Source organism: Zootoca vivipara, chromosome 13 (assembly GCF_963506605.1).
Source record: "Zootoca vivipara chromosome 13, rZooViv1.1, whole genome shotgun sequence".
In the NCBI taxonomy this organism is placed as follows: domain Eukaryota; kingdom Metazoa; phylum Chordata; class Lepidosauria; order Squamata; family Lacertidae; genus Zootoca; species Zootoca vivipara.
This window is the reverse complement of record NC_083288.1, coordinates 9,274,194-9,298,942: the sequence shown is the minus strand read 5'-3', so window position 1 is coordinate 9,298,942 and position 24,749 is coordinate 9,274,194. Positions and strand designations below refer to the sequence as shown.

General features: G+C 46.9%; 1 protein-coding gene across 1 annotated transcript; it reads right to left on the bottom strand.

Annotated features, from left to right (window-relative positions):
* Window positions 1–7,838: 7,838 nt before the first annotated feature.
* LOC118094559 (uncharacterized) lies at window positions 7,839–18,565 on the bottom strand. The gene is made up of 7 exons (XM_035135078.1): window positions 18,529–18,565; window positions 15,169–15,218; window positions 12,820–12,918; window positions 11,242–11,518; window positions 9,607–9,753; window positions 9,347–9,476; window positions 7,839–8,007 (listed from the first exon to the last, which is right to left on the bottom strand). The coding sequence occupies exons 1-7, from the start codon at window positions 18,563–18,565 to the stop codon at window positions 7,839–7,841; spliced, it is 909 nt and encodes a 302-aa protein (XP_034990969.1).
* Between the last annotated feature and the right edge of the window lie 6,184 nt (window positions 18,566–24,749).

The window sequence follows — 24,749 nt, the reverse complement described above, 5'->3', positions numbered from 1 at the left end:
TAACCTGAACCGTACTTAACCTGAAGCCAACTTTCCCACTGAAAGTAATGGAAAGTGGATTAATCCGTTCCAGACGGGTCCGCAGAGTACCTAAACTGAAAGTACTCAAACCGAGGCGTACTTAAACCGAGGTACGACTGTATGGTCATCATGGTTCATTAAGGATAGACTGCAATTACATATGCAAAGATCATCACAGAGTAAGAAATCAAGGACAGGTTGTCTGCAAAGCTGTCAGAAATGATAGAATGCAGAAATTTTCATTGGGAAATCCAAACAGAATGCTTTTAGCTGCAATCGTATGGCTCCCTGGGATGATGTCCCATGGATCAGGGGAATCTATCAGATCACGCCAACTCATAGAAACACCTGATGCTCTTGCTGAACCAGCATCACTTCACTGACATCAGTAGGGCCAAAAGGCCATGGCAGCAAAGGGCAGCTTAGATCTGAAGCCCCTGCAGCTGCCTGACATACCCCAAACCAGATATTTCATGTGAAGACAGCCTCCAGCCTCCAGGAGAGCGGACAAGACCAATAGCGGGTCCAATGACAAGAAAGCAGTTTCTGCATGTATTGTAAGGGGAAGCTGGGCCTCATCAACCTGGGAAGGTGACTCATCTAGGAGAAGGAAAACTCTTGATTCTAAACCTCCACTGCCTTGTGGGACATCTTCAGGAGAAGAAAAGGCTCAGGAGTAAAGCCAACACAAATCCAGAATGGAGTCCCTAAGATGGTTTGATGGCGGCTTGTAGACCTCCTTCCGGCAACTCTTGTTGCGAAGCTGGCGCCAAAGTATTGCTCTGCTTTCCTTTGGACCACATTGATGAAGCCAAGGGTGGGCAGGGCAGGTCTTGTTTGTTTGGGTGGCCCAGGACCTCCATACACAGCGGTTTGACGTCACCCCTGGAGGCACACTCCATTGTCTCTCAAGATAGACGGATACCAGCAACAACAACAAATAAATGGAGGAGAACATTAGCGTTCCTCCACGCTCACTCCTGCCTTGCCAGCAAAAACTCAACAGCACTTTCAGTTCCTTCCCCAGTAAGATTTGTTATTTATTTCTACCCTGCTTTTCAATGAATTTTCAAAAACCGCTTAAATGAAATATGTTGTTGTTTAGTCGTGTCCGACTCTTCGGGACCCCATGGACCATAGCATGCCAGGCACTCCTGTCTTCCATACCTCCCGCAGTTTGGTCAAACTCATGTTGGTAGCTTCGAGAACACTGTCCAACCATCTCGTCGTCTGTCGTCCCCTTCTCCTTGTGCCCTCCATCTTTCCCAGCATCAGGGTCTTTTCCAGGGAGTCTTCTCTTCTCATGAGGTGGCCAAAGTATTGGAGCCTCAGCTTCAGGATCTGTTCTTCCAGTGAGCACTCAGGGCTGATTTCCTTCAGAATGGATAGGTTTGATCTTCTTGCAGTCCATGGGACTCTCAAGAGTCTCCTCCAGCACCATATTTCAAAAGCATCAATTCTTCGGTGATCAGCCTTCTTAATAAAATGCATTTTTTAAAAAAGAAATTGAATTAGCTGCTTGCCAAAAAGATTGTGTGTGAACAGAGCGGGGGAAGCCAGCATGATATACTCCAGATATTGTGGACTTTAGCTCCCATCAGTCCTAACCAGGTGTCCAGGGCAGCTGTCTATCAGCTCCATCTGGTACGCAGGCTGAGACCCTACCTGCCTGCAGACTGTCTAGCCAGAGTGGTGCATGCTCTAGTTACATCCCACTTGGACTACTGCAATGCGCTCTACATGGGGCTACCTTTGAAGGTGACTCGGAAACTACGACTAATCCAGAATGCAGCAGCTAGACTGGTGACTGGGAGCGGCCGCCGAGACCACATAACACCGGTCTTGAAAGATCTACATTGGCTCCCAGTACGTTTCCGAGCACAATTCAAAGTGTTGGTGCTGACCTTTAAAGCCCTAAATGGCCTCGGTCCAGTATACCTGAAGGAGCGTCTCCACCTCCATCATTCTGAGGTCCAGCACCAAGGGCCTTCTGGCGGTTCCCTCGTTGCGAGAAGCCAAGTTGCAGGGAACTAGGCAGAGGGCCTTCTCGGTGGTGGCGCCTGCCTTGTGGAACGCCCTCCCAACAGATGTCAAAGAGGAAAACAACTACCAGACTTTTAGAAGACATCTGAAGGCAGCCCTATTCAGGGAGGCTTTTAATGTTTAATAGATTATTGTGTTTTATTCTTCTGTTGGAAGCCGCCCAGAGTGGCAGGGGAGACTCGGCCAGATGGGCGGGGTATAAATAATAAATTATTATTATTATTATTATTATTATTATTATTATTATTATTATTATTACCAAGGGTGATGGGAATTGTAGTCCAACAAAACCTGGAAGATGTCATGTCCGCGACCTTTGCCTTAAAGGAAAGCAGGGCTTGGAAATGAGCAAGACAGAAATAAACCCCATAATAATATTGGAGACTTGGGTTTGTTTGCTTGAACTTCATGAAATCGTAGAACAGGGGGTGGCTCGCCTGCCGCCTTCCAGGTATTCTTGGACTACAACTCCCATCATAGCGAGCCACTCTCCAGGAATGATGGGAAATGGGGAGCCAACATTACTTGGAAATCTGCAAGTTAGCTACCGCTGGTGTGGAAGGAAGACCAAGAGAACTAAAGCAGGCATCCCCAAACTTCGGCCCTCCAGATGTTTTGGACTACAATTCCCATCTTCCCCGACCACTGGTCCTGTTAGCTAGGGATCATGGGAGTTGTAGGCCAAAACATCTGGAGGGCCGCAGGTTGGGGATGCCTGAACTAAAGGAAGAAAGCTGTTAGCTTGGCACAGAGCTTTCATAAACTGTAGCACAATCATTTAAAGGCCACTTTGAAGCAGCAGGAACAGAAATAGGGGCATTGTGGAGGAGAAAAACCTCCACAGAACCAAGAATAGCACAAATGCCAGCATGTTTGAGGAATAATAGCATGAACCCGAAGGAGATGCAACAGGGAATTGACATAAAGCAGGCAAGACAGGATGTTTGGAGCAAAAGAAATCTAATAGACAGAATAGCTTCCAAACCTGGTTTCTCTCAAGGTTCATAATTTTAAAAGATGAAAGATGAAAGCATCTGGCAGTGCAGAATGAACCAGAGAGCTGAAACCATGATGGGATTTTAAAAGGCATCTCTATGATTTCTGAAGGGAGGTCTCTTCCTAAATACGCTTAACATAGGTCCATCCTAAGCACATTTCTGCAAGAAGTAGCATCATATAACATAAGACCTTTAAAGCCCTAAACGGCCTCGGTCCAGTATACCTGAAGGAGCGTCTCCACCCCCATCGTTCTGCCCGGACACTGAGGTCCAGCTCCGAGGGCCTTCTGGCGGTTCCCTCGCTACGAGAAGCCAAGTTACAGGGAACCAGGCAGAGGGCCTTCTCGGTAGTGGCACCCACCCTGTGGAACACCCTCCCACCAGAGGTCAAAGAGAATAACAATTACCAGACCTTTAGAAGGCATCTCAAGGCAGCCCTGTTTAGGGAAGCTTTTAATGTTTGATGGATTTCTGTATTTTAATGTTCTGTTGGAAGCCGCCCAGAGTGGCTGGGGGAAACCAGCCAGATGGGCAGGGTATAAATAAATTATATTATTTATTTTATTTATTTTATTTATATTATTATTATGGTGGGACTCCCATCCTGGTAAACGTGGCAAGATGGGGGCTGTCATGTTGCTGCAATTTAGTTGTCGGCAAAATTAAATCACGACGTTCTTTTGTGATGTTGGAACTGATTATGGCTGAATGCTGACATCTGAAAATAGTCCCATGTTTAAAAGGTGATAAAACAAATGGCCTGAACGTTCTCCCCTGCTGAGATAGCGGCAATACTGAAAACAGACCTGGCCTTCCTATTGTAGTTGCAGCTTCTGTTGCTGCTTAACTTACCGTAGTCATTCCCTTTCCAAAATGATTTCCCCCTCTCCCCCTGGAAGAGAGCTTTGAACCTTTGTCACACCACAGAGCTCCCTTCACAGATTCGAGATTGAGTGATGGTTGGCCATAGTAGCCGGGTCCAAATATGGCTTTTAAAGATGCGGTTTGATAATCGCTCTTGGGCTTGCCGATCAGAAGGTCGGCAGTTCGAATCCCCACAATGGGGTGAGCTCCCGTTGCTCTTTCCCAGCTCCTGCCAACCTAGCAGTTCAAAAGCACACCAGTGCAAGAAGATAAATAGGTACCACTGTGATGGGAAGGTAAACGGCACTTCCGTGGTCTCTGGCTTCAGTCATGATGTCCTGTTGCGCCAAAAGCGGTTTAATCATGCTGAATGCATGACCCGGAAAGCTGTCTGTGGACAAACGCTGGCTCCTTCGGCCTGAAATGAGCGAGATGAGTGCCACAACCCCATAATCGCCTTTGACTGGACTTAACCGTCCAGGGGTCTTTTACCTTTTTACCTTTCGCCCAAGCAGCCTGTCCACATCCTGGGAGGTAATTATATGAATCTTTGCTCTTAACAAAAAAGCACCTCAGGGCCAAAAGGACCAAAGAATGTGAGATATCACACATCCATGGCTGCCTCTTCCACAAATAAAATATTTAAAAAAATAATACGGGGTTGCATTGCGACTGTGGGGTGGGGGAAAATCCACTCTGGGTTGGGCCAGCCTATGACATGTGGATCACCCCATTCCATTTTTCCAATGAAGGTTGCTGCCAAAACAGCTAATATTTGTCTTGTTAAGGAAAAAGACTGTGCATTCAGAATGGTACACAAACACTTTCTCTAAACGGCCAAATTGCAGCAGTAGGGGGGACGAAATTGCGTGGCAGCAAGCTCTTCCCACAATGTTCTGTTCCTGATTCAAATCTCTCCTGCTCTGCAGTTGCTAAATCTGAAAGAGATGGGAATTTCAGTCTGTGTCCGATGAGCCTCTGTTAATTCCCTGTCTTAGTATCGCTTGCAGAATTCCCTGTCTTAGTATCCCTTGCAGAAGTGCTTGCTTATCACGTGGGAAATGCCTTAATAACTGTTGGAAAAGCAGCTTTGCAATTCCTTTAAACAAGGTACAGTGGTGCCTCGACTTACTAATTTAATCCGTTCCGAAGGCACCTTCGTAAGTCGAAAAATTTGTAAGTCGAAAAACGCCATTGGAAATGCGATCTCCCGTAGGAATGCATTGGCGGAAAAATTCGTAAGTCGAAGCAACCCTATCTAAAAATTCGTAAGTCGAAAAATCCCTATCTAAAACCGCCACGGTTTCCCCCCGGATGTCGAGACATTCGTAAGCATGCGGCCATTTCCCCCATTCGTAAGTCGAAAAATTCGGTTGTCGAGTCGTTCGTAAGTCGAGATACCACTGTACAGTGGTACCTCTACTTACAAACTTAATTCGTTCCAGAGGTCCGTTCTTAACCTGAAACTGTTCTCAACCTGAGGCGTCCTTTTGCTAATGGGGCCTCTTGCTGTCGCTGCGCCGCCGGCACACGATTTCTGTTCTCATCCTGGGGCAAAGTTCTCAACTCGAGGTAACTCTCCCAGGTTAGTGGAGTTTGTGACCTGAAGTGTTTGTAACCTGAGGCGTTTGTAACTTGAGGTACCACTGTATTTGGCTTTCTCCTCCCAATTAAGATTGTTTGTATGAGATGCAGCCAAGACTTACGCAATATGGATTATTTATACGTATTGAAATTATCCTTTCTGAACACTTTCAGTATCAGTTATAAAGGTCAGCATGGAAACAGCACCACCTGCAGGAATGGAAGGCAACATACACAATTCCAGAAATTCTACACCTGGTTTGGCTCCTCTGTGACTCAGTTTGTTGCTATTCACGGGCAGCAGGAAAGGCTGGGATTTTGGAAAGCTGAGAGGGAGCATTTGGAAAACTTATAAAAAAAATGTCCAGTAGCACCTTAGAGACCAACTAAGTTTGTTCTTGGTATACGTTTTCGTGTGGATGCACTTATACCAAGAACAAACTTAGTTGGTCTCTAAGGTGCTACTGGAAAATTTTATATATATATTTTGACTGCGTCAGACCAACATGGCTACCTACCTGAATCTAATTCTCAAAACTGCAAAGGATGCTTATTCCAAATGGATTTGGAGAGTGAGTGTCCAACATGCAAGGCTCAGAGAACTCCTAGAAGCATCCTGAATGGGAGGGGGGGGCATACCTGCCAAGTTGCTGTCAGAGAAATAAGGGACCGGGCCGGAAGTAGCAGACCGGATGTAGTGCTGCCGCCATTTTGGAACTGGGTGGAGCATGCTCAGAAGTGACTTTTGATGCTGCTTTGCCCAGTTCCAAAATGGCCGCCGTGCCAGAAGTCGCACTGCAGCCATTTTGGAACTGGGCAGAGCAGCATCAAAAGTCGCTTCTGAGCATGCTCCGCCCAGTTCCAAAATGGCCGCCGTGCCAGAATAAACCGGGGAAAAACAAAAATAAATCAGTTTTTTCAGCTAGGAACAGCTGGAAAAATGGGGATTTCCCGGGGAAAACTGGAGACTTGGCAGCTATTGGCTATTATTAGTATTACTATTACCCCACCTTTTCCCCTGACCAGGATGCAAGGTGACTTACAGCTAAAAATAAGAACAGAACAATTTCATTTTAAAAAACCCAAGCCAGCCATGAAGAACTATTCAGGTGACCAAGCACAGTGTTACGCAAAATGAGTGCTGCAAGCCATCTCAGTTTGTTTTGTCCATTTGTTGTTTATTTAAAAGGCACACTGACCTGAACAATTCTATCTTTGATTATTGATTCTAAGATATATGCATTGCACAGTGGCACTGTCCATTTCAATACACCGTTCAAATTAGGGCTCTGGTTTTACTTGGGTAAGCAGGTATATCATATCCCTGCTATGATATACACAAATGTATAAATACACTAAATATAAACAACTTGTCTCTGGTATATAACAGGTCTTCAGGCCTCCAAGGTCCTATGTCCAAATCTCCATGGCTGGTATCCTGTGTTGCTTGCAGAACTATAACCAGAAAGAGAGAGAAATATATATGTAAATATATCTAGGGTGCATTTTAGGGATGGATACTTCCAGAAGCTAAAACAATAACTTTCATAATGGGAATAAATGTGGAGCTCTATGCAGGAAAGAGAGGGAGCTTTTCTTCACCTATTGCATAATTAACTTATGGAACTCACTGACACAAGATGTGACATCACTGGCGTAGAGGGCTTCAATACAGTATTTGATCAAATTCTTGCTTTCCCCCCGCAGAACCTATTACAGTAATCAGCAGTCCTTAACAGCCATCAACAGGTTTACCACTCCTATCAGCCCAACACCCATTCCCATCATTCCCACCCCCACCCTCTGAATATACATAAGGGTCTGGTGACTTCTGTGTCAGTGTATCTGACGAAGTGTGCATGCACATGAAAGCTCATACCAAAATAAAAACTTAGTTGGTCTTTAAGGTGCTACTGAAGGAATTTTCTTATTTTGCTTCGACTCAGACCAACACGGCTACCTACCTGTGACAAATTCGTGCTAGCTAAATTGAGCCAAGTGTCATCTCTCTCTGTGACACTTTAGCATATGGATATTTGTTCAAACCAGCAAAGCATAAATGCTTAAATATAAAAGAATCTGCTTGCTGTATCTCCTCACAATCAAATCCAACAGTGTCATGAACTGCGGAGACCTCTTTTGATCCAGCAATAGTTTAAATGATCTTAGTACAGCGGGATCATTTCCAGATAAGAAATCCTCATCCCTTCTGTGCATATTCCACTAAAAATGGACTGGACCTCCACCTTCCATTACTATTGGCAATGGCACCTCTGATACCACGGGGTCCAATTTAGAACATACCATAATAATTATCGCTGTACACTTTCAAGGTGCTGTGTTCACTGCTATTGGTGTTTGAGAGGGCATCTGGTGAGAGAAATGGGTTACGGGCTTGACTGTTGAGCAGAAAGATGACACAGGGTTCCGAGTCTTCCTGTTCAGCTTCTTCAAGAAAATGTTGTAGTTGTCCATGTATTCTGATACCCAGGGGTTCCTGTATTGGGAGGAGAGAGGAGAGAGAAAGAGAGAGAGAGGGAGGGAGAGTCATGGCAGGATAAAATGGAGAATTCTGGGGGTGCCCTCTTAACTTTAGAAGCCATGATGTGGCAAAGTCAGATAACTTTGTTGCCTTCTGCTTAGTTGCACTGTTGCTCGTGGGAATCCCATTGCATGAAGAGAAAAAGCTCCAGCACCAGTGGGCTATTTAGTTTCTGCACACCTTTTGGTGGAGTTTTAAGGCCAAATTGATGGACTCATTCAGACGGATTCTGGCAACACCGCTTTCAGAAATACAGTGTAAGCCCTTGTGGGTGCAATGATTTGAGTTTTGAAGGACAATAATAATAATAATAATTTATTATTTATACCCCGCCCATCTGGCCGAGTCTCCCCAGCTACTCTGGGCAGCTTCCAACAGAAGAAGAAAACACAATAATCTATTAAACATTAAAAGCCTCCCTGAACAGGGCTGCCTTCAGATGTCTTCTAAAAGTCTGGTAGTTGTTTTCCTTTTTGACATCTGTTGGGAGGGCGTTCCACAGGGCAGGCGCCACCACCGAGAAGGCCCTCTGCCTAGTTCCCTGCAACTTGGCTTTTCACAACGAGGGAACCGCCAGAAGGCCCTCGGTGCTGGGCCTCAGTGTCCGGGCAGAATGATGGGGGTGGAGACGCTCCTTCAGGTATACTGGACCAAGGCCATTTAGGGCTTTAAAGGTCAGCACCAACACTTTGAATTGTGCTCGGAAACGTACTGGGAGCCAATGTAGATCTTTCAAGACCGGTGTTATGTGGTCTTGGCGGCCGCTCCCAGTCACCAGTCTAGCTGCCGCATTCTGGATTAGTTGTAGTTTCCGAGTCACCGACAAACGCCCACCATTCATTATGCAGTGGTTTGAAGAATTTACTGCATTTTAAAGGACAGTGGTACCTCAGTTCTCGAACGTAACCCATTCCGGAAGACCGCTTGACTTCCGAAACGTTCGAAAACCAAGGCCCAAAGGGCTGGCTGCAAGTTCTATTGAGAAAATGGAAAAACACGCAGCGGAAGCCGTTCAACTTCTTAGGCACGTTTGAAAACGGAAGCATTTACTTCCAGGTTTTCGGCGAAACATTCGGCTTCCGAGACGTTCGAAAACCAAGGTACCACTGTGCATCTTATAATTGCCCATCTCCTTTGGATTTCCTTTTGGACACGCAGACCGTCAACAGAAGAGACCTTGCATTGAACTGATCCTGAGATCCACAATGTAATGTATGAGTGTAAATGTTACTGTTCTGTTGCTTCCCTTTGTCGCCGTTCCCCCCCCCAATAAAGTATTTGCAAAGCCTCTTACTCAGTGTAGTAGCCATCGTCAAAGACAAGATTGGAGAAGTTCCTATTTAAGCTACAAAATCCACTTCGGAGTCTGGGCCAGGGTACAAAATCTCTTTGGTAAGTACTTGGTTCGGTTCTGGGGTAAACGTCTACGGAAAGAATGTTCAGCCAACAAGTGGAGATGTCATTAGGAGTTTTATACATCATCTTGTATTTCTTTAGGAATATTTACCAAAATATCCTCAAGTGGTTGCGTGTGTTTAATTTAACTCAACTGACCTGGCTGAAACACAGTAGATCCAATGTGTGATTTCTTAATTTCACGAAGTTGCATTTCAGTAGCTCGCTGCGTTTCCAGGAGAAACTGTTGATAGTCACTCCAATTCTGGCCCTGTTCTGGGCAGATGCAAGGAGAGTGTACTTGACCTGGAGAAGGGGCAAGTCCACATTTGTAAGACAGGCGCTGCAAAATTAGTTCTTCTTCAAAGGCAGGCTATATTGCATGTTAGTCACCAAATAATCCGTCATAGAGGAAAGGTTTAGCTTCCCAGGAGGACTTCATTTCTGTGGACTCAGCTACATTAGTCAAAAAGCAACATGTTGAATGCACTAAAAACATGCAACACCAGATGGCGCCAGAGAGCAAACAGTTTTTCTATGCGATTTCTACATAGGGTTTTTTCCCTTTTGTTACGGCAATTTAATTTCTGACTTATTTATAGTGTTTTCCCCTGTGTAGATCCACCCTGTATCTCACTTACCCTATCCTTCTTGCAAGAAACATATTTAAACTATGGAATGTGCTACTGCAGTGGTACCTCGGGTTACGAACTTAATTCATTCTGGAGGTCCGTTCTTAACCTGAAGCCGTTCTTAACCTGAGGTACCACTTTAGCTAATGGGGCCTCCTGCTGTTCCGCCGCTGCCCAATTTCTGTTCCTATTCTGAGGCAAAGTTCTTAACTTGAGGTACTACTTCCGGGTTAGTGGAGTTTGTAACCCGAAGTGTTTGTAACCTGAGGTGTTTGTAGCCCAAGGTACCACTGTATAAGATGTAGTCATGGCTACCAACTTGGACAGGTTGAAAACAGAATTAGACAAATTTATGGAGGCTATGAAAGGCGAAATATATTGCATTGATTAAATTAAATAATTAAATTAATTGATTAATTGATTAATTGATTAAATTAAATAATTAAAAAAAATTAAAAAGCTTTTCCTTAAGACTATGAAACGGTATAGAAATGAAATGAATAATATAATACTTAATGATATTGCCTCCAGGATTACAGGCAGTTGCTGGAGATCATGAATGTGAGAATGCATGCTACAGTGCTCAGGTCATGCCTGCTGGCCGCCATAGCTGCCAAGTACCCTGTTTTCCCCGGGAAACCCCCGCTTTTACTTACCTTTTCCCGGTGGTCCCCTGTATCACTTCATCTCCCATTTTTCTCCGTTATTTTCTCCTGCCGGCGGCCATTTTTTCTTTCCGATTTGTCCTTCTATGGGCACCAAAAATGGCCACCGCCGGCTTCAAAAGTCGCATCTACGCATGTCCAGAAGTGCATAGAAGCGACTTCCGGTGTCGGCGGCGGCCATTTTTGGTGCCATAGATGGGCGGAGCGATACCGGAAGTTGCGTCGACGCACTTCCTGACATGCGTACAAGCAACTTTTGAAGCTGGCGGCGACCATTTTTTGTGCCCATAGAAGGGCAAAGCGACACCGGAAGTTACGTCGACGCAACTTCCGGTGTCACACGGCTGCCGGTCCCAGATTCTGCAGTCCGGGACTTGGAAGGTAAGCTGGCCGCTGTGGGAACAGAATGCTGGTCTATATGTGGGTTTGGGTGGATCTCGCAGTGATCTCCTTAAATTTTTAAGACTCACATGGCAAAGAACTGCAGGACTCTTTACCTGGCGGAATACATGCATCTGCCTGCTGAGCTAGTCTCTCCGCTTCCATCTTCTGTGCTGCGCTTCGCTCGCGAAGAAGGTGGCAAACCTGTGGATCTTCTTGGACCTGCTGAAATGGTGGTGGAGCCGCTTGGTCTGTGGTCAGCCTCCGGCCCATGTCCATAGGATAAGGTGGTTGAACTTCTTGGCAGACAGGTGCTTCGACGTATTTCACAGGTTTAGGCTCAACAGGTCTATGGAACTCCTTGGCCTTCAGCTGGGCTTCCAGTTTCAGCATCTGCACAAACAATTCACACAAGCTGTGGATCTGGCTGGGAAGAGCCATTAGAATCTTCCTGCAAACATAATGCTCAGTGTCCACCACTTCTCTGATGAAAATAGGCATGCCCTATCCGACTGGGTTGCCCCAGCCACTCTGGGTGGCTTCCAACATGTATGAAAACATAACAAAACATAAAAAGCTTCCCTGTACAGTGGTACCTCGGTATACGAACTTAATCCATTCCTGAAGTCCGTTCTTAAACCAAATCCGTTCTTAAACCGAGGCACACTTTCCCTAATAAGGCCTCCCGCCCCCAGTGCCCTTCCACCGTTCGGCTTCCGTTCGTAGACCGAGGTAAAGCTCACTACTTCTGGTTCTGCGGTATTCATAAACTGAATAGTTCGTAAACAGGACTGTTCATAAACCAAGGTACCACTGTACAGGGCTTCCAAAGGTTGTATAATTACCATAGCTGCCAAGTCTCCCGTATTCCCTGGGAAATCCCCGTTTTTCCAGATGTTCCTAGCTGAAAAAACTTTTTTTTGTTTTTTCCCAGTTTATTCTGGCGCGGCGACCATTTTGGAACTGGGCGGAGCATGCTCAGAAGCGACTTTTGATGCTGCTCTGCCCAGTTCCATAATGGCTGCAGCGCGACTTCTGGTGTAGCGGAAGTAGCGCTGCTGCCCGGAAACCCGCTCCGGAGCGTGCTCTGCTTCAGAGCGCGCCGGCCGAGCAGAGCAGCAGCACCAACCCGGACGGATTGCGCATATGCGGACATGTGCAGTCTGTCCTGGCTCGTCGTGCGTCAGGATGCATGCGCACTGCGGAGCGACGCCCGCACCCCCAGGGGGTGCCACCCCGGGCAGCCAAGTGGCACCGTTTGCCACTGATCAAGGGTCAGCAAACTTTTTCAGCAGGGGGCTGGTCCACTGTCCCTCAGACCTTGTGGGAGGCCGGACTATATTTTGAAAATAAAAAAACGAATGAATTCCTATGCCCCACAAATAACCCAGAGATGCATTTTAAATAAAAGCACACATTCTACTCATGTAAAAACACGCTGATTCCCGGACCGTCTGCAGGCCGGATTGAGAAGGCGATTGGCCTGGATCCGGTCCCCGGGCCTTAGTTTGCCTGCCCATGGACCAGATGCTTTTATTGTGGCTCATTTGGCTCATTTGGGTTTGCCCTCATTATGAGACGGGGAGCAATGCTATGAACGGCTGTACAAACCCACTGTATGTTCTTAGCTAGGAGAAAAGTTTGGCTGTAAGGAAGACCTTCACATGAAAATGCTTGAGAAGAGTGTTGCCTACCTGTGAGGCATCCATTGTTGGCACCTGGTAGTGATAGTCGTCATAGTGTATGTAGTCCTTAGTGTACAAGGTGTTGTACATATCCTTGTTCACAGGTGGCTGAGCAATGGGGGAGAAGGGGGGGAGAAAGGGATCATTCAAATTATTACAGTTTCCATTATCAGGGCGCTCACTAAAGCAACAGAATGGAGAGTTGTTCTAAGTTCTTCCGTCACACACAAACTCTCCCCCTGAAACACTTTGCAAAGAGAGAGAATAGAATTTATTTCTGGGGTCAGTCTGAAAAGGTGTGTATGTGTGTGTGTGTGTGTGTTATGGGCTCCCTATGCTGCACTTTCCAAGAATCAATGCAATGTGGATACATCTGAAATAGGTATCATGGGCGTAGGCAGGGGGGCAGCTGCCCCCCCCTAGAAGGCCAAACCGCGGGCCCAACTAGGGAAGCAAATACCCGGCACAGGAGCCCCGCTTGTTGACACGGGAGGGGAGGGGGGGAGGAAACGCTGCTGGTGCCGCGGCTCCTCGGCAGTGGCTCCTCCTCTCAGCCCGCCCTGCCTACATTTGCACCAATCCCCGCCCACTAAAGCCTTCGCACCTCCCAATGGAAAGCCCTGCCGGGCGACGACCTCTCCTGCCTAAGAGTTCTGCTGGGCTGGCAAGCGAAGGAGACGCGGCTCTCTGCATTGGTTGCAGCCGTTGGCACGCTCTACCTCCCAGTAGGCTGCACAGCGATTGTTGGCGCCGCAGGCTGGGAATCGCTCCCTTTCCCCCCTCTCCGCACCCCCTACCCCCCCGAGTTAGGAGTTGCTACCGAGACTCCTCCTGGGCCGGGAGAGAAAGTGCACCAACGGGAGCCAGTTCAGCCTCGGCGGGCAGAAGCAGCAGAAGCCCGCAAAGGAGGAGCGGGGGGCGGCGTGCGAAGGCGGCGGCTGCGGCTGCTGCAAGGAAGTTGCGTGGGGGTGTTTGCGCCGGATTGCCGGCGGCAGGAGTAGCGCAATGGCAGCGATCCTTCCTCACCGCCCCCCGCCCCGGACAATAGGAAAGGAGCTGCCTTGGGGGGCAGCACAGCTCTCCGCTCCCCCTGCGTGCATTGCCCTCGCCGGGCATTGGCTGCTGTTTCCTTCTTTGCAATGTGCCCCCCACATCCGCTCTCCCTCGCTGCCCCTGCCAAGAGAGGGGCGTTGAGGGCGGGGGAGCCGTCGCCATCACCATAGGGTCACAGCTGGGGGTGGGGCTCGCTTTTGCTCCCTTGCGATGGGGAGGCGGCGGTGGCAGCTTCTTATTCTTCTTTGAGGGTCTCAGCTTGGCAGTGGGGGGGGGTCCCCGGTATCCTCCCAGGCCACGGGGGATGGCCCCCCAGGACTAGACCTCTGAGCCCCTTCCCCATCCCTGGTATATAGGGTGGGGACTGGTAAGGCTTCAGGGGGACCTGGAGGAGGGAAAGCGGGGCCCAAAGGGGTTTTTCAGGGGGGTGGTTAGGCCGTAAATGGATGGGAGCAGTGTCTTCAGAGCAGGGGAATTTCGTGTGAGAGAGTTTAGGGGGTTCATTTAGCGGCCGCCGCCACCGCCGCAATGTCGCCGGACCCGCTGGCCCTGTAGCCCCACCCACATTCCCACTTTGTGGCCCCTCCCTTCCCGTGCCTTGGCCTCACCCCTGAATGACCATGGCTTGCGCCCCCCCCCCCAGTTTTGATCCTGGGTACGCCCCTGATAGGTATGGCATCAAAATAATTAATTCACAACTATTCTATTTCTGGATGTACCCTACTGATTAGAAGTTGCAATTTAGGTATATCTATTTGCACTTGCTGCAGATTTTTAATTGCAAAAGCATTTCTTAAGAGCCTGCTGGATCAGGCCAATGGCCCATCTAGTCCAGCGTCCTGCTCTCACAGTGGCCAAGCAGATGCCTGCGTTAAACCCACAAGCAGGATCCGAGCACACGAGCGCTCTCTTACCTTAAAGGTAAAGGTAAAGGGACCCCTGACCATTAGGTCCAGTCGTGACCGACTCTGGGGTTGCGCGCTCATCTCGCATTATTGGCCGAGGGAGCCGGCGTACAGCTTCCGGGTCATGTGGCCAGCATGACAAAGCCGCTTCTGGCGAACCAGAGCAGCACATGGAAACGTCGTTTACCTTCCCGCTATAGCGGTTCCTATTTATCTACTTGCATTTTGACATGCTTTCAAACTGCTAGGTTGGCAGGAGCTGGGACCAAGCAACGGGAGCTCACCCCGTCGCAGGGATTCGAACCGCCGACCTTCTGATCAGCAAGCCCTAGGCTCAGTGGTTTAACCCACAGCGCCACCTAGGTCCCGTGGCGATCCGAGCACATGAGCGCTCTCTTACCTTGGAAAGGGCAATTCTTTGCATTATGTCTGTCATGTTGCACTGGTTCTCTGGAACAAAGAAAAATGGCAACTGAGTCATTAAGGGATTTCCACCCCCTGTTGTATGACTTACCACAGTTCAAAATGTGCCTGGTGGTGGCTTGCAGAACTTGGCAGGGTTTGTGTTGGAATGTGAACTTTCTTTAGCCGCTGTCAGATTAGATGAGAACTCTTGGCCAAGTATAATCTCTCATTTCTATAGAGCAGTGGGGAAAACTTCCCCCTTGCTGCTATATTCCCCCTGATCAACAGATAGAAGCTTGCTAGATTAGAAAATTAAAAAATTGTCTAGTATCACCTTATAGACCAACTAAGTTTGTTCTGGTATAAGCTTTCGTGTGCATGCAGAAGTATCTGAAGAAGTGTGCATGCACACGAAAGCTTATACCAGAACAAACTTAGTTGGTCTATAACAGGCATGTCCAACAGGTAGATCGTGATCTACCGGTAGATCACTGGACGTCTGTGGTAGATATCACTGGTAGATCACTGGCTCCCCTCAAAGAAGCTCAACAACTTTGACTCCCCTAAAACAGCTCAACAACTTTGACCTGAACCCCTAAAAATGGGCTTTCCTCCCTAAAAGAAGCTCAGCAACCTGAACCCCCCCAAAATGGGGTAGATCACTGCCTCTTTTTAACTGTGAGTAGATCGCAGTCTCTTGAGAGTTGGCCACCCCTGGTCTATAAGGTGCTATGCTACTAGACAATTTTAAAAATATATATATTTATTTTTTACTGTGTCAGACACGGCTACCTACCTGAATCTAGATGGGTAAATGTAATGGAAGAGGGAAGCCTTGCTCCAAGTTAAAACACACAGATAAACAACCGTAGCGGCCCCATGGGCTCCTGGAAAATTTGCTCCTGAGGGCTGGGAGACCCTTGGGAATGGTGTATAATATGGTGCAGGGGGAGATGGTGGAAATGGCCGCCGATTACCACAAATGGGAGAGCAATTGAGGTCACCTTCACAGTCCTGTTTCCTCTGTGCGCACAAGGTTTCCAATGACAGGTTTTTAATCTACGTTCACACAATGTGATTTGAAATGCATATGCCCAGATATTATTAGCCCGGAGATGGAAAGAAGTCACAGTCCCTATCAGAGAAGAATGGCAGATCAAACTGATGGACTGTGCAGAAATGGCAAAAATGACCGGAAGTGTCAGAAATCGGGAAGACTAAAATTTTAATAAGGAATTGGGAAAATATAGAAATTATCTTAAAAAATCATTGTAAACAGTTAAAATTATTAGCAGGACCGGAATGCCATTTGTAGTTGAATGTTGGACTGTGGTTGTAATGGAGATTTAATAGAATTGGATCAACAGAAAAGATGAAGGAGAAAAGAAAAGATAACATAAGGACCCACAAAGGGGAGCAGGGAAGACCATGGGAATTTATGAAATTCTCTTTTGGTTTTGGTTGCTTGGTAATTGTTTGTAAATTTTAAAATTTCTTTTAAAAGGGGGGACCCCTGAAATGCATATGCATTATTAAAATGATACTGTTCCCAGGGCAGGGAAGAAAGGAGTGGAGCCCAGCACAAGGGGTCTTAATTTATTTTTTATTTTTTTATTTTTTTATTGAATTTTACATAGAGGGGAAAAAAAGAAAAAAAGAAAAATTAAAAAAAGAAATACAAAAACAAAAAAACAAAAATGACAATATTATCACATCTTATTTCTTCAAACTTCTTCACTTCCCCTTAATTTAAATAATAGGGGTCTTAATTTAAATTAAGGGGTCTTAATTTAAATAATAATACATGTTGTGTATGTCCATGTTTAATCTTGTGCCATTCTAAAATTTATTTATTGGTATGTGTTTCCCTTTCTGTAAATCTACCATAAAATAAAATAAAATTAGGATTAAGGGGTTTTTCTCAGAACGGTGAAGGGTGGTGGCACTCGTCTTTCTTCTGACAGGAAATGCTCTGTGGGGGACAATCACCAAAAAATGGGGGGGGGGGCGAGGAAGGTAACTTGGAGGGGAGTGTCAGAGGCTAGACTGGTGTCTACTACGGTAAAGGATCCCTGGACAGTTAAGTCCAGTCAAAGGCGACTCAGGGGTTGCGGCGCTCATCTCGCTTTCATGCCAAGGGAGCCGGCGTTTGTCCACAGACACCTTTCCGGGTCATGTGGCCAGCAGGACTAAACCGCTTCTGGCACAACGGGACACCGTGATGGAAACCAGAGCACACAGTAATGCCATTTACCTTCCCGCACTGCGGTACCTATTTATCTACTTGCACTGGTGTGCTTTTGAACTGCTAGGTTGGCAGGAGCTGGGACAGAGCAACGGGAACTCACCCCGTCACAGGGTGAGTTTAGACCACAGAGCCACCTGCATCCTTTCTTGGTGTCTGCTACCATCAACTGAAAAGCCCTTTCAGAATTCCTCCTGAGCCAAACACTTGCACATTTTCTGGGGCCAGGTGAGCTTTGGCACCACAAAGAAGTTGACTAAGGTAGAGCGTATGGCTTTGGAAGTGATTGTGATGGAGAGTCAAGACCAGTGGCTTCACACTATAGCCAAGAGGGCTTGGGGAACACTTCAGTACCTTGTTGCTAGCCGGCCCTCGACCCTAAGGAAGCGAAAGAGGGCTGGGGGAAGAAATTTTAGATTTGTGGAGTAGCAAAGTATGTTTAGACAGGTAGTTGGGTGGATAGCCACATATCTTCCTCCCTATCGACCTGAAGCCTCTGGTGGCAGGGGGGGCTTTGGGGGGGAGGGAGGGGTGGAAGGAAGCCTATTACAAATTAGACCTCCCTTGGATGGTCACACCTCTTGGGTGCCTCTTGTGGCAGGAGGGGGCCTGTGGGGAGGGGGCACGAAGGAGGAAAATAATGTTGAGTTTTAAGAATTAGAATTGGAAATAAGAATAAGAAACCCGCCATAATTATATTTAAGAATCATGAAAATCAGGAAGAAGGGATCTGAGGAAGTCACAAATATAATGTTTAACAAATTAAGAATTTGAAATTTTTTATTTGTTTGTTTGTCTGTCTATTATGTTGAAAGATATAAATGGTTGGGGGGTTCCCTATCCCAATCTCTCCTTATGTCTCGGGGCCTCCTGGTGGCAGGGGGGGGTTCGGGAGCTGGGGAGAGGGGGGTGGGGACAAATCCAGCTTTAAAATGGACTACCTTCGACTCTCAACACCCGCAGGATCCACTTGTGGCAGATGGGGACTTGTGGGGGGAGGGGGGAAGGTGGGCAGAAATGTTTTTTTAAATGTTTTGTCTTTTTGTGTTGTTATATAAAATTAATAAAAATTATTTTTTTAAAAAAATAAGGAAGCGAAAGAGCCATTACCTCTGAGCTGGGGTCTTGACTGCTGCTGTTCTGGCATTGTGGTGGTATTGCTTGACCGGGCTTTGCTAGGCCAAGAGTATAAGGCTGGACTCTCTCTGGAGAGGCAGAAGAATGTTCACCCTTTATGACGTATTGGAGCTTTTAGCATGTTCCAAAGCAGTCTGATGCCACGGAAACAAAATGGCCCTGCCTCTTTCCTCCTCTGTGTTTCCTCAGCATCCGGCCAGAAGAGACACCACCCAATGACAAAAGTCAAAAATCCTCCTCCTGTTAGTATTTGAAGGAATAGGTGAGGCTTAGTTTTGAGAGAGTTCGGATTTAAACATGTGTTTGGTACAGGGCCGTCTCAAGCATGTCGGGCGCCCTGGTGCTGTGGTGCGGAGATCGTGCCGGCACCCCTGCCCCGTTTCTTGTTGCGGCTGGTGGGCCGCCACGCGGCATCCCCCTGCCAGCCCCGCGCCACCCAGCCTACCCCTAGAGCCGACCCTGGTTTGGTATGTTACAAATGGTATGTTACTAAATACTTTCGGCACAGCTGAGGGCAGGGCCGACCCAAGACATTTTGGCACCAGGGGGAACCACAAAATGGCGCCCGGTCGTCCACCCTGGAGGCAGCATCCATTCCTTGGAGGTCAGATCTGCTGCCCCTATGGATCCTTCCACCTGAGGTGATCACTTCCACTTGCCTCATGGGTGGGCTGGCCCTGGTTGAGGGCTTGCTATGCCTAATAAAAAATTGGGCTTTTCCCCTTGGATTTTTAAAAAACTGTTTGGAACCCCCAAACAGTTCAAGCTTGTAAAATAAATAATTCCTTTGTGGCTTTATCAGAAGCTCACGTTGGGTGGCATTCAACTAAGTTTTACTCAGAGTAAACCCATTAAAATTACTAACCAGGTGCATTAATTTCAATGGCTCTCCTCTGAGTAACATTTTTTTCTGACTAACGCCTGGAACGTATTAATTTTATCCTATACAATATACCCCATACTTCCAATCTTTAATTTGTGGAAACTCTATGCTGTTTACTGGGAAGTAAATTTCACTGGTGCCAGCAGAACTTACTCGCAAGCGAAAATTTAGCACTGCGGAACATTTTGCAGTGTTCTTTACTTAATATTACTGTTCCAACAATAAAGTAGTATTTTTTCTGACGTAAATGAAACCTGGGGTCCTGCCGGTTGCCTAGGATTGCCCAAAACAACAGGAGAAAGATCTCGGCTCACATTAAAGGGATTACAATCTACTTCCTTCCTAATCTGGCTAAGGCCTATGATGGGAAACCCCCAGGCCTGGGATTTAAGTGTTCGCTCAATTAATTAGGAACCAATCCCTGCCATAAACCAAAAACACCCTATAAGGAAGCAGGTTCTCTTCTTCCTGACCCCAAGAGTACTACTTAAATTCCCACGTCAACAAAACAGAATTTTCCTCCTTTCTTTGTAGAATTCCTTGAATACCAGTTGTTAAAATGGAAGGTGTGATTGGTGTTAAGGTCTCCAGCCGAAAACTCCTCCAGGCAACCACAGCTAGATGTTCGGTAGTGGAGTTGCAGGAAGGAGACGTACAAGGGGCCATCCAACCATCTTAGGGACTCCACTCCGGATTTGTGTAAGATTTATTCCTTAGCCTTTTCTTCTTCTGAAGATGTTCCACAAGGCAGCAGAGGTTGGGGGTCAGAGTTTTCCTTCTCCTGGATGAGTTACCTTCTCAGGTTGACGTGCCCCATCTGCCCCTCACTTCCCTCTCCAGCACATGCAGAAACCGATGCATACAAACATACACATTTCATATAACCTTGCATACAAATGGGCTCAAGTTACCCATTTCTGTGTAGAGCTGAACATCATCAGACAACAAAGTTGGGGCCATACAGCCCACTAGGTACAACAAATACATAAATACAAGTATGAAAGCTGCTGTTGTTTTGTCATCATCATTATTTTAATATGCTTTAACCGCCCTTTGTGTTAAGGTCCTAGTGCGGATTGTCGTTTAGCCGTTTAGCCGTGTCCGACTCTTCGTGACCCCATGGACCAGAGCACGCCAGGCACTCCTGTCTTCCATTGCCTCCCGCAGTTTGGTCAAACTCATGTTCGTAGCTTCACGAACACTGTCCAACCATCCCGTCCTCTGTCGTCCCCTTCTCCTTGTGCCCTCCATCTTTCCCAACATCAGGGTCTTTTCCAGGGAGTCTTCTCTTCTCATGAGGTGGCCAAAGTATTGGAGCCTCAGCTTCACGATCTGTCCTTCCAGTGAGCACTCAGGGCTGATTTCCTTCAGAATGGATAGGTTTGATCTTCTTGCAGTCCATGGGACTCTCAGGAGTCTCCTCCAGCACCATAATTCAAAAGCATCAATTCTTTGGTGATCAGCCTTCTTTATGGTCCAGCTCTCACTTCCATACATCACTACTGGGAAAACCATAGCTTTAACTACACGGACCTTTGTTGGCAAGGTGATGTCTCTGCTTTTTAAGATGTTGTCTAGGTTTGTCATTGCTTTTCTCCCAAGAAGCAGGCGTCTTTTAATTTTGTGACTGCTGTCACAAGAAAGTAAAATCTCTCACTGCCTCCATTTCTTCCCCTTCTATTTGCCAGGAGGTGATGGGACCAGTGCCCATGATCTTGGTTTATTTGATGTTGAGCTTCAGACCATATTTTGCACTCTCCTCTTTCACCCTCATTAAAAGGTTCTTTAATTCCTCCTCACTTTCTGCCATCAAGGTCGTGTCATCTGCACAACAATCTAAAATACATCATTAAAACAGTTTCCAAAGCTTACAATAGAAGGAAAAATGCAACCACAGAAGTAGGGTGGGTGGCCCACAATAATGTTCATCGCAGTTGTCATTGGCGAGGATGAAGAGCTACATCTTCAGCAGCTGCTGAAAACTGTATAATGAAGATGAACCTCTGCGGGGAGGGACATCCACAGCTTAGGAACTGTTACAGAGAATGCCTTCCCCCTGGGCCACTGCCACCCGGAGCTTCTGAGGGTGGCAGAATTCACAAGAGGGTCCCTTTTGCCCATCTTAACACCTGATAGGGACGGTCGGGCAGGAGGCAATCTTTCAGACTGCTGCCTTCAGATGGCCCGTATCTGCTGATGAAGAGGAAAGGCAATAGCTCAATGCTGAGCTAGAAGTACCAAGGGCTGTTTGTTCTTCACGCTTTGCATTTATTGAGTATCAGAACAATGGAAAGCACAGACAGGTTTGCTGAGCAAACTGGGTAGAATCCTGTCTGCATATTTCCCCTTATCTCTGTGAGCAAAAGGGCTAGAGGTTGAGTCACAAAATTAAAAGACGCCTGCTTCTTGGGAGAAAAGCAAAGACAAACCTATACAGCATCTTAAAAAGGAGAGACATCACCTTGCTGACAAAGGTCCGTATAGTTAAAGCTATGGTTTTCCCAGTACAGTAGTGATGTATGGAAGTGAGAGCTGGACCATAAAGAAGGCTGATCGCCGAAGAATTGATGCTTTTGAATTATGGTGCTGGAGGAGACTCTTGAGAGTCCCATGGACTGCAAGAAGATCAAACCTATCCATTCTTAAGGAAATCAGCCCCGAGTGCTCACTGGAAGGACAGATCCTGAAGCTGAGGCTCCAATACTTTGGCCACCTCATGAGAAGAGAAGACTCCCTGGAAAAGACCCTAATGCTGGGAAAGATTGAGGGCACAAGGAGAAAGGGACAACAGAGGACGAGATGGTTGGACAGTGTTCTCAAAGCCACCAACATGAGTCTGACCAAACTGCGGGAGGCAGTGGAAGACAGGAGTGCCTGGCGTGCTCTGGTCCATGGGGTCACAAAGAGTCAGCCACGACTAAACGACTAAACAACAACAACAACAACAACAACAACAACAACAACAACTCATCTCTCTCAAAATTGTTCTGGGTCCTTCCCCTGCATTTTCAGTTTTTGACTTACAGTATCCCCCCCCCCCCCCCCCAGGCCTGGAGATTTTTAAATGTCACGCACACATGCAAACATCTGGAGGTTGAAATAAAGAAGCCCAAATTGATAATCTGGGAAGGGACTGGGATACTTTTGAAAAGCCTTAGTCTGCAGGCTGTTCCCCACCCTATGGCTACAGCTTGACCTCCCATACTTTTTTTTAAATAAAAAAACTGCTTTTACTGCTGCTTCAGTTGCTTCAGTAGTAAAAATGAGGACAAATATATTTGCTTTTTGAGACTGAAGACAACTTAAAGACATTAGAGGTGTTAAAAACCCTCTCCACCACCCTTTTTGTAAACAAATTTCCATCCAGATGGAAATAATGGCTTGTTATCCAAATGGCTTTTTTAAAAATGCTGAAAGCTAAAAGAGAGAGCAAGCAATACCCCTATTCTGAGCAATAAGACCATACAACACACATAATAATCTGTGGAGTGATCTCTACTTGTGTTAACAGGGCACCCGGGGAGAAGAATCCGAGAAGAGAAAATCTGTTTAAGTGTTGACAGATTATTTCGGCAGTACGAGGTCAAACCCCGATTACGATTTAATAACAGAAACTCTTAGGGATGCGCTCAGTGTGATGGCTTGTGTCCTTTTTCTTCTTTTTTACTGGCAAATGTATATGTTGTGTATGTTTCTTAGTTTCAAGGGGTAAGCGTGAGCATTGCTGAACTGAGCTGCTGGATTCTGAGCACTCTGAACGTTTAGCTTGCTGGCTTGAGGGCCTTTTCACATCTTTGCCCAGTTTGCAACATAAACCATGGCTTGCCACGAACAAGCGATATGCTGATGCTAACAAGTAAGAATTCTGAACCGCTCCTGTTTTTTCTCCTCGCTTTGTCGGGCTGGAAGCAGCAAACTGGTTTGTGGTCTACCATGTTTATTTGTCTTTTACGACCGCTGGGTGGTGACCTCACTGGGCGCGGTAATCCAATCAGGGGAAAAGGGAGGCAGACTATGTTTAGGGTACCTTTTCTACCCCCTCCCCCTTTTTGGGGTGACCAGAGTGGATCCTAAAAAGGGCTGCTCAGTCATGGATACAGCTGCCGAGCTGCTCAACTGCCTCGTTCCTTGAGTCAGAACGACTGAATCTGTATTCACCGCCCATGTGCCGATTCATTACCAGGGGCTTCCAGATTTCATGATCCTGACCCCGTTACCATTTGCCGATTGCTATGGGACTTTGGGGGTTTGGGTTTGGGATGGTTTTTTGGAAGACACCTGTGTGTGAATTTGTTTTATGTGTGTAGATCACGCTGACCAGCGCACAGTCTTTGCAGTAAGGCTCTGTTCCGATGGCATGAGTAGTGACGACGACTGGTAGATTCCTGTCTGCTGCAGCCTTCATCCGCCTTCACAGCCGTTGTAACATACCGCTTGTTATCATCTGCCTGCTCTGCCGTTCAGGACTTCTTGGATCGTTCTTTGTCTAGCTCCTTCCCTTCGACCTTACCGCCTTGGGTGACCCTGCTGAGAGTACGAGAGTCCCAAAGGCTTCGCTAGACTGGCAGCACCTAGACTGGTGACTGGGAGCGGCCGCCGAGACCACATAACACCGGTCTTGAAAGATCTACATTGGCTCCCAGTACGTTTCCTAGCACAATTCAAAGTGTTGGTGCTGACCTTTAAAGCCCTAAATGGCCTTGGTCCAGTATACCTGAAGGAGCGTCTCCACCTCCATCATTCTGCCCGGACACTAAGGTCCAGCACAGAGGGCCTTCTGGTGGTTCCCTCGTTGCGAGAAGCCAAGTTGCAGTGAACTAGGCAGAGGGCCTTCTTGGTGGTGGCGCCTGCCCTGTGGAACGCCCTCCCAACAGATGTCAAAGAGGAAAACAACTACCAGACTTTTAGAAGACATCTGAAGGCAGCCCTGTTCAGGGAGGCTTTTAATGTTTAATAGATTATTGCGTTTTATTTTTCTGTTGGAAGCCGCCCAGAGTGCCTGGGGAAACCCAGCCAGATGGGCGGGGTAGAAATAATAAATTATTATTATTATTATTATTATTATTATTATTATTATTATTATTATCATCATCATCGGTCACAACGGTCATAGGAATGTGCAAGCCCACTCACCATGACAATGTGATGATCAAGCGAGTGAGTGGTTACTATGACATGGGAATCAGCACTCATGGTTTGCTGTTCTGCTAATAAACAATGGCGTTAAGCCAAAGTTTGTCCTTTGTGGTTTATTATGGCTTGCTGTGTCGCACTAACAGGGCCGTTACACGATAGCAAGCTCCGGTTTGCC

Bases quoted from the DNA above. Each gene is read 5' to 3' on its own strand.
- LOC118094559 (XM_035135078.1), bottom strand. From the start codon at position 18,565: ATGCCAGAACAGCAGCAGTCAAGACCCCAGCTCAGAG. The intron at 12,919-15,168 runs GTAAGAGAGCGC...CCCATTGCTCAG, and splicing joins AAAGAATTGCCCTTTCCAAG to CCACCTGTGAACAAGGATAT. The intron at 8,008-9,346 runs GTAAGAGGCTTT...CTCCCAATACAG, and splicing joins GACGATGGCTACTACACTGA to GAACCCCTGGGTATCAGAAT.